The following is a 9,840-nucleotide window of genomic DNA, read 5'->3' on the forward strand; positions in this document are numbered from 1 at the left end:
TTTGTCACTTGTGCATTTTATTTTTAACTAGAGGATTTTGTAAAGGTTAGTGTGGATTAACCTTTCTAATTAGCATTTTTAATTCTTAATTAAGCAATTTCATTACCCTAATTGAACACACACGCGCGTTAACACTTAACTCACACACACATACACGTTTACACACACCCTCACTCGACCTAAGCGCACACACACACATTTCATTGCATTCTCATTTGATTTTTTTAAAAGAAAGCATAGGGTTCGAAGATCTTACAACAGCCGCCCCTCTCCCTTCAAATTTTTCCAACAATTCTCGTCCAATTTTCTTCAATAAAATCGAGCCACGTTCGTCCCGGATCAACTTTCGTATCCTTCACGCTTCGGTATCATTGTTTCGGTATTTTTAAAGATCAAAGACATGTATATTCTATTGTTTATGCATCAATATCGTTATATTATGTGTTGTGTTTTTTATTATGCGTAAAAATACATGTATGTTGTGAAAAGTTTGAGCAAAAACGTTTGAAATTAATTTTGGATCAAAATTTTTAGATCTAAAGATGTTGCTGTCATTTCGATTTCTGCGAAAATTCGGTTGATTTTCTGGAAAAGATTTCAACTTATAAAACGTAGTAATTTTCAATACCTTCGATTTTACAGTAAATTCGTAATTTTTGGAAAAGAAACGAGTGAGTTATAATCATTTTCGTGGGACTGCTCAAACTGCTATTTTATGAAAATGTGTTCTTGACGTGTTCTTGAAGTTTATTTGTTGCAGGCTTCGTTGGGAACCGTCAGGTGATCGCTGCTGCGTTTAGGTATATTAAGTATGAGGTTAGTTTGATTTTTGGTGCTTCGTCTCGTGTCGATAAGCACTTGTGTTTGAACATTTTATGTATGCAATCTTTACTTGATTTTGATGTTAACAAAACTAGTTATTGTGTTTCTAATAATCTACCTTAAATGCGCAGAAAACTAGAACTGAAATAATCAGTTGACAACCCAAACTGAAGACTATCGGATACGCCAACTGAACGCACCAACTGATCTTATGAACTGAAAAAAATCCAACTGAGGTATCTTAAATCAGTTCAACTGACAAACCAGCTGAAAGGTAGTTCAGCAGGAAACCTTCAGAAGCCCGGCAAGCTGATGAAGTGTTCAACTGATAAAGATCCCAGCTGATCAGTTCAACTGAACTAGTGAAATCAGCTCAGCTGACGAGCCAACTGATCTCACCTCTTCAACTGCAGACCAGTTCATCTAACCAGTTCAGAAATTCAGTTACGAGCAATCATGTTGCGGAACACGACAGCCAACTTTATTGGAATCCAGCTGTACGCAAAGGTACATAAGCTTTTGTCCAGTCAAAGGAAAATAATAGACCGAGCAGCAAAGCTTAAAGACAAATTGTTCCAGAAGAGATGTCGAAAAAAGACGCGACACAAACTCCAAGTAACGGTCACATGCGCTGAGTCTTGGTATACGGTCATCTTGCTACTATAAATACAGGCTAAGATCATCAGCAAAAACAAGATAGAGAGTGTGGAAAAACAAGAAGGGCACGCTTATTATTCATCAGCTTTGAAGAAGCATTACGCCCAATTTCGAAGGAACAATTCAAGATATATCAGCTTAGTACATAAGCTATTTTCCCTCAGTGTGTGAGAACACCCTTATGGTGTATTCATTGTTCAGTTCTCACACACACCACCACTCAAATATGGTCTTACACAAAGACAATAAACTTTTGTATGTAGTCTTTGACACACAGACGTTAAACAAGTGTTGGCTGGAAGGTGTTGCCTTCAGTCTAGAGTAGGTGTTCAGTTAGGTAGTAGTGTAAGTCCTAAGCTGTGTAGGAATTATACAATCGGTTGTATAAATCTAAGCCTTCTAGTGTATCCTACCCGAGGAGGTAGAAGGGGTGACGTAGAAGCAGTTGAACTCTTCGAACATCCATAAACATATCTTGTGTATTTAACTGATCAACTGTTGTTTTCAAACTAATTGGATTAGCAAGAATATCCATCAGTTCAGTTGTCACCATAACTGAATTGGTGAATGCAAAAACTAATCTACCCTTTTTTTGTTATTCAGTTGCACACTATATAAAATATATCAGTTTCATTAACGAATGATTACTTTGAGTGTTTTCCACTTGGTTTCTAACCAAACTCGATTTCATTCATCGGTGTAAACATTCTTAGAACACGAGCTATTGCAGCTCTTGAAGAATATTGTGTTTAAAGCACCTTTGGTGCCCAGCACACGATCCATCAGCTTGGTTGCATTAGAAGTCCTAGGAAGCATTTTGGTGTCCAAGTGTCATGTTCACGGATTGTGTTGCGTTGTATGATTTACATCATTGTTTTGAGGCGTCATGTGAGTTTGAATCATTGCCATAGTGTCCTAGGATGAGCCTCGTTGCTTTGGTTCAAGTCGTTCGAGCATGACTTTTAAAATTGCATCAAAATGAGTTCTTTTGGTTGGTTGTGTGCAGGGTTAGCGCCGCAACGCTCAGCAGAGAGCGCCGCAGCGCCCGACCTATGCAGCACTTGCGCCGCGGCGCTTCCCTAGAGGCACCGCAGCGCTAGGTGCCATGGCCCTGCTAGCGCCGCGGCGCTAGAGCATAGCGCCTAGGCACTAGGCAGTGCCGCAGCACAGCGCTGTCTAGCGCTTAGGCGCTTTCCCTTGACTTTTTAAGCCGCTATTTTCAGGTCCATGTCTTCTATGTTTGGGAAAAAGTTCACTCTTTATGTAGGGATTGTTTTGGGGTTCGATGTCATGGTTTAGTACGAGATTTAAACGAGGTCATGTCCTGAGCGATTTAGAACGTCATAAATAAATTGTCATTTCGGGTGACGAGCATGACTATTACGTCTAAGTTATGGAAATTAAGTGCTTGATATCACATTAGTATGTGCAGCGGTGACCCCAAGCGAGATCCAATGAATCCTTCAAAATTATGTAAGTATGTTCGACGTGCAAAGAAAATGTTTATGTTTTTGAGGTATGCTAAATGTCTTGTGACCAAATATGAACGGGTTTGGAAGTCGGTGAACGTGGCCGAGGACCTCTTCACCCTGGTAAAGTATGACCTGGTTTAGATCAGAATTGGAAAGTGGTAAAGTATGACCAGGGACCAATCCACCCGGTAAAGTATGACCGGGGATCTCATGTATGCGGTAGTAGACATCCCTACCAGCCCAGTACTGTGGTTTAGTCTGATGAGACACATTTATGTATTGGTCACTTGTTTTGAAACATATTTCTACGCAAAATGATGAAGTTATGCATGTTCTAGTATGTATGATGCAAGTATATTTATGAAAAGTTTTATGATGATGGTACGTCTATGTTTATGTTATTACGTTCAAGATTCAAGTATGTACGCTCTACTTTAAAGATGCATGTGGTTTTGTTATGTATTAATTGTTATGCCCAGTTTATACATGTTGAGTCTTTAGACTCACTAGACTTGATCGATGCAGGTGAGGATGAGGATGAGGATGAGGAGACGAAGGGTGGGGACCATTGAGCTAGCTTGGGCTGCGCAGGAGGCTAAACCCGAGGACCGCCCATATTTTAAGAATTTTATGAATTCTGTTTCAAATACTCTGATTTTCACGAGTTTTCTTTACTATGATTTAAACAAGTATTTTTACAAACTTGATTGTAGTTGTTTTACTTCAAATATTTTTGGACGAATAGTTTAATTTTATCGCATTTTGAATGGTTACTATTTATTTATGAAAATTTTTATTTTTCGGAAATTTTAAAGTTATTTAAGGCTACGTTTGGTACGAGGGATTAGGTGGGTTTATGGTTTTTTAACCCACCTAATCCCATGTTTGGTACGATTTTTATTTAACTAAATCAATCCCTCCTATAAATGATTATGTTATATTAATTGGGATAAAATAATCACTCCTTAGCCCCTAGGATTATTTATCCAACTTTTAATCTATCTTACTTTTACAATTTATCATTCTCCTATATCCAAACTGACCACCACTTCCCGCCACTGAATGTCGCCGACCACCGCCGCCGACTACCAGCCGAACGCCGGCAGATCGCCACCGCCGCCGTCGACCGACCACCTCCGACCGGCCGACCGACCGCCGTCGCAGTCCGCCACTACCGCCGCCGCAGTCCGACCACTGCCGCCGTCGCCGAAGTGGATGGGCAATTTTGTCAATTCATCAAAAGATTCATAATTATCATATTCTTAACAATCATACCAAACATAATATTATTTTATCATTATATATTATACTTCTACTTCAATCATTCTTTTTATCATTGATCTCTTAATCATTTCATAATTTTATCATTCAACCAAACTTAGCCTAAAAGTACTGTACGAAAACTATTTACAATGAAAGATTATTTATCTACAAAGTTCAGTTCATATCAGTTCTTGAATTCTATGTTTTTTCAAACACCAAAAAGAGGAAAATTGTTGGAATCAGAATTCGGGGTTTGACCAATTAAGGGATTGAAAATTGTAGAACTGATCGGCTCAACTGAACTTACTCAACTGAAACCACCCGTACTAAAGTTGCCTGAACTGATAATTAATGTGTTAAATAATCGAAGACAATCGAGCTGATCAAAGCCAACTAAATCTATGAAGATAACTGAACTATCAGTTATGAGAGCTAAGTTATATAGTTAGCTCAGCTAATCGGATGTATACTCAACTAATAATCAGTTGAACACGTCATCAGCTGAAACGTAGCCAACAACCTATAATTTGTACAAAGCAGACTGTAACTTGTAGTGGGGGTGCTGCATATTAGAGCGCCATAGTGTACTATTGTCAGAAGAATGTTGACACGTTCAGAAAGAACAAATCAACGGATATAAGTCATTTGAACGCAATAAATATTTCAGTTGGAAGCAAAGCATGTAAATAGTCGAGGATTTCAGCTGAGAAAGAGACTTTTGCCCATATTTATTCTGTGTGAATTTTTGAATTCAAGCTTTCAAAGATCGGTTACTAAAAAGCTCACACTTATCATAGATATTAATAGCTTTCAGGCTATCTTTCGAGCAAAAGTATTAGCACATCTATTTGTTGCATTCGATCTTTTGAGATCAGTTGTGCTAAGAAAAGAATATCAGTTGTTTACTGATAAATATTTTAAGATATTAAAGTTTAGTTTGGCAGTGTTTAAGACCAACTGAAGTGTGTTATTACTGTTTCTATAATTAATCAAATTCTTTTAGTGAATTCATATCCTTGTGATTAAAGGGGTGACGTAGGAGCATTTGAAATCTCCGAACATCCATAATCTCCATGTTCATTGTTTAAATTATTTTTGAGTATTCAACCTGTCAGTCAGTTTGTTTCCGCAATATATTAGTTAACTGATTGACATCGACAACAAGATTCATGAATTTAGTTTAACACTATACTAATTCATCCCAACGAAAATATTTGCAAATCTTAAAGTGTTTATTCAACCCCCTTCTAAACACTTTCACCCATATATTCGATACTAACAAGGTTACTAATCGAATATTTCATTGGTAAGGCCATGGAGATGTCCCTTCATACAGATGGGTGATCATATGATGATGCACCGAACAATGCTCCCTCGGACAGTCCATGTGGTTCTCACTTATTGAGTGGAATAGTCCACAGTTATGGTTGTACACCATTCGTTCTTTGACAGGGGAAAATGTAGCGGTTTTGCGTATTAGCATGCACTTTGATCCATTTTACGACTCCATTGAGGGTGATCAAGCGGCGAGGTTGGGTGTTGTTTCGAAATACATAAGAACAAATACATTATAGTCGGAGATTCATCGTTTGCCTACGGATAAAGATATCTTATGTGGCCTGATGAATTAATAGTGCGAAGAATCACTGGTTAGAGTAAGACGTGCATTTTGGAAAGGTGTTTCCTCAGTTGCATATACCATGACACTATTATTACTCAAAGATAAATAACATCATTATTGAATTCATGTACAACTCTCAATATACCAAGAGTTGCAGATTCGATCGGGATATACGAGTTAAAGGGACCGTATTATACACTAACCATGACTTAAGGTTCTTGCATGCAATATAAGCGATACCTTGGGGATCATGGGGCGATGCTACTAGACGCTTTTACTATGATCCGATGGATGCAATCAGAAATGAGTTCTAACATTATTGATAAAAGAGTTGATGAAAAGAATGAGGCTAATTAGGGTAAGCCCAAATAAGAATAAATTTCATCTGAATCACATGGAGAAGTGAACCCACAGATAGTTATATCCATGAACCATTGAGGTCACGTAAGTATTATGTTCTCATTGAGAAAGTCAAAGTTCAAAGAGTTGAATTTGGCGTCTATAGTTTGATTGAGATCAAACATGATGCTTATAAAAGAGTTTATAAGTTGATTCTATAAGATGGAAGAAATTGAATTATAAGTTGATTCTATAAGATAGAAAAAATTGAAGTTAGCTTAAGAGCTAATTAAGGAATGAGAGTGAACTACCTGTTTTGGTGAAGGAGTTCACATAACCGGCAACTTCCTAATATGGTAAATGAAAATTTTAATTTTCAAAATTTTCAGTTTTCATCATATGAACAAGACTTGTATCCTCGACACATCCGCGCTATCAAATCGTCGATCATGGTTATAATGAGTTCAGAATAATTTATTGAGTGAATTTAGAATTTACTGATTAAATGATAGCACTAGCATTTTAGAGGGGTCTAAAATTAATTAATTAATAAGTTGATTATTTAATTTAATTAATATATCTATGCGGGTATTAAAAGTGCATGTGTAAATATATTAATGTTTATATATACACATTTTATATGAAGATATTAAGATGTTTTATATATTATATATTATCAAAACTTGATAAATGCGTGATATAATAATAATAATAATAATATGAAAATTTTATTTAATGAAAATTAGAAGTCCTGGTGAGACAATGATTAGGAATCCTCCTGTTAGGATAGGGACTTTTGATGTGAACATGAATAACATCAATAAATTTTTAATTGAGGGTCATATGAAAAACCCGAGTTTTTGCACACAAAAACAAGCATATCCAAGCAAGTTTCGGCCACTTCAAAGAAATTCTAAGAAAAATTTCGGCCAAGTCATTCCCTCAGCGCTACGTCCCGCCGACACTGCACGGACTTCGGATTTTGGAAATTCGGATATCCAAGTCTCAACACAAGTTTGTTTGTGATTACTAGTGCAATCCAAATAAGGAATACAGTCTATGTTCTTGGACCTAATTTGACGATAAAAAGGTAGAGATTAGTTCGAAGGGAGATACAAGAAAGGTCATTACCGCTAATCTCGGACTGGTTTGGAGTCCAACGTGGTATACACACATGTATACAATCTACACATCCTATGGATGTTAAATAAACATACGACGCCCAAGGATAGTTTCAAGCCTAGAAACTAAAAAAAATTTAAAACTTCTGCTTCGTTTTGGATACGAGAAATCAGCACATCAACACACACATCATATGCGCCACAACATGCTAATATCGAATTAAAAGTATAATTACTCCAAAATTAATTTATCACACATTTTTTTACAAACTTACCCTCGTTTATTGAACATGAGAAAAAGTACCACAAAAAAGAGTCGTGGCCTTTTCTGTCCCTTAGTTAAAAAATATTGATTTTTTTCATTTCCCATAACCTACTGACTATTCCGAGTTTTGAATTATTTGTCCTGAACAGAAAAAAATAAATTTACAGCTAATTAATAAAGGAAAATACAAACAAATAAGCAAATAAAAGAAACCAAAATGTGATTGGTGGGAATAAGTTAAGGTTTCTCACTACACTTCTCAGCCCCTTGCATAGCTTCAAAGCTTCAAGATTCTTACGCAAAAGGTTCACATAAATTCAAGAAGTTTTGTTAGATTTCAGCAGAGAATTCCACATCTTCCAAAGAATTACTAGTTCTTACGCAAATATTGGTTGGCTCTTGTTTGTTTTTTTGTTAGTTAACTGGATTCTTTTTTTCAATGTAGCTTGAATATAAATGTCGAAGACAAGAGTGGCGGTGGTGGGCAGCGGCGCAAGTGGACTGGTTGCGGCGTATATGCTGGTGGAAGGCGGGGCGGAGGTGGTAATGTATGAGAAGGAGGATTACTTGGGCGGCCATGCTAAAACTGTAACTGTGGATGGAACTCAACTTGATCTTGGCTTTATGGTTTTTAATCGAGTAAGTCACATTTCTTCTTCTTCTTCTTCTTCTTCTTCTTCTTCTTTTTTGCTTTTTTTACCCAAAAATCATTTACTTCTTAGATTCTTTTACATTAATTTTTCGGTTTATTTTTGTTTCACTTCTAGTCTGTTTTGTCTACTGGTGGCGTGACATTGAGCATTTCTCCCTTACATGTCAACTGTCTTATTAACGCTCCGATGAATATAAAAAAGCAAAAACTCAAATTAAATTAAATCTTGTAGACTCATTTGTAAGGGTGTCAATTCGAGTGGGATGGTGTATTGAGTAGGTTGAGCAATAATACTATTCAAAAATTGTCTAAATCAAACCCAACCCGAAAACACTCAACCCGAACCCAAATCAATCCGATTAACTCGATTTCGATTTTTTTTCAAATTTTTTTAAATAAAATTCAAAAAAAAAATAATATTTTAATTTAAACACATAATAACAAAATCTCTCTTATATATATGATTTAAATTTGAAAGTCTGATTGTGGAAAAATAAAATATATTTACTAAATCAAATAAAAAAATTGTTTAGAAAATAAAAAATATTCAAAATAAATATTAAATTATAAAAATTTATGATATAAATATACAATAAATATTTTTTCAGACATACAATATATAAAAATGTAGACAATATCATTAATTATATATTTTTTAAAAAAATTTAAAATTGTCGGGTCAACACGGGTTGATCCGAACCCAACCCAACCCAACCCAACCCGATCATTTTTTTCGGGTCCAACCCTATCTGACCAAAAAACCTCAAATTCAAACCTGATTTTTTTCGGGTTGAATCGTGTCAGGTTGGTGGATCGTGTCAGATTTTGACACCCATAATCATTTGAAACGAAACTAAACTAAACTGGAATTAAAGGAAAGCGCACTGGTTGGTCTCATGTCCTAATTGGTATCCCCACCCGATTCTGACACTTTTGGAACTTAACACCCCTGTTGCCTGGCACATTATAATTATCTAATCTGGACTGCCAACTTGTCTTAAAATTTATGTGGAGATAAAGAGCCGAAAAGTTTTACAAAATTATATTGCAGTAGTTATAAGAATCTCATAACCTTTGTTTGATTAGTTAACATATTAGCACGTGAATACACTTTATATAAAATTATTTGAGTTATTACAAAGAAAATGAGATATGATTCCTTATGTCATTTTGTTATTCAACATTGAAATTAAGTAATAATGTGATAGTAATTAAACCACAATCTTCAATAATGACTGATCTCTTTAGTCAAGTCCCGTGTCCATCTCTGCTTTATGAAAATGCTTGACTCACGTTAGTGTAAAGAGTTAATTGTAGTTTGAGATGACAATTCTCCTCACAGGTTCGAGCTCTCATAGGAAAAATCCGAAATGACTCAGGTTTGACGACTAATGTTTTCTATATTAATAATAATAATAATAATAATATTATTATTATTATTATTATTATTAATTAATAATAGTAATAATAAGTTCGGGTTTGGGTTCCCGAACCCACCTCTGCCCCCGCTCAATTATTATTTTTACTAGGATAAGAGCGGGGATTGAGGCGATGATACAATTCGGGAGGTGGAGATGAGAATGACTAACCCACCCCATTATCATATCTAATTGTAGTCTGATACCCCA

The 9,840-nt window shown here is 35.8% G+C and overlaps 1 protein-coding gene across 2 annotated transcripts in view; it reads left to right on the forward strand.

Annotated features, from left to right (window-relative positions):
• Window positions 1-8,016: 8,016 nt before the first annotated feature.
• The window catches only part of LOC140967195 (uncharacterized), a 26,184-nt gene continuing 24,360 nt past the window's right edge, over window positions 8,017-9,840 (forward strand). For both annotated transcript variants that reach the window (XR_012173547.1, XM_073427596.1), the window contains exon 1: window positions 8,017-8,199. Coding sequence is in view for 1 of the 2 variants with exons in the window: in XM_073427596.1 (XP_073283697.1) it covers window positions 8,017-8,199 (183 nt within the window). In the remaining variant the exon portion in view is untranslated. The remainder of the gene's footprint in view (window positions 8,200-9,840) is intronic.

The sequence above is a fragment of the Primulina huaijiensis genome, chromosome 2, assembly GCF_012295235.1.
Source record: "Primulina huaijiensis isolate GDHJ02 chromosome 2, ASM1229523v2, whole genome shotgun sequence".
Lineage (NCBI taxonomy): Eukaryota > Viridiplantae > Streptophyta > Magnoliopsida > Lamiales > Gesneriaceae > Primulina > Primulina huaijiensis.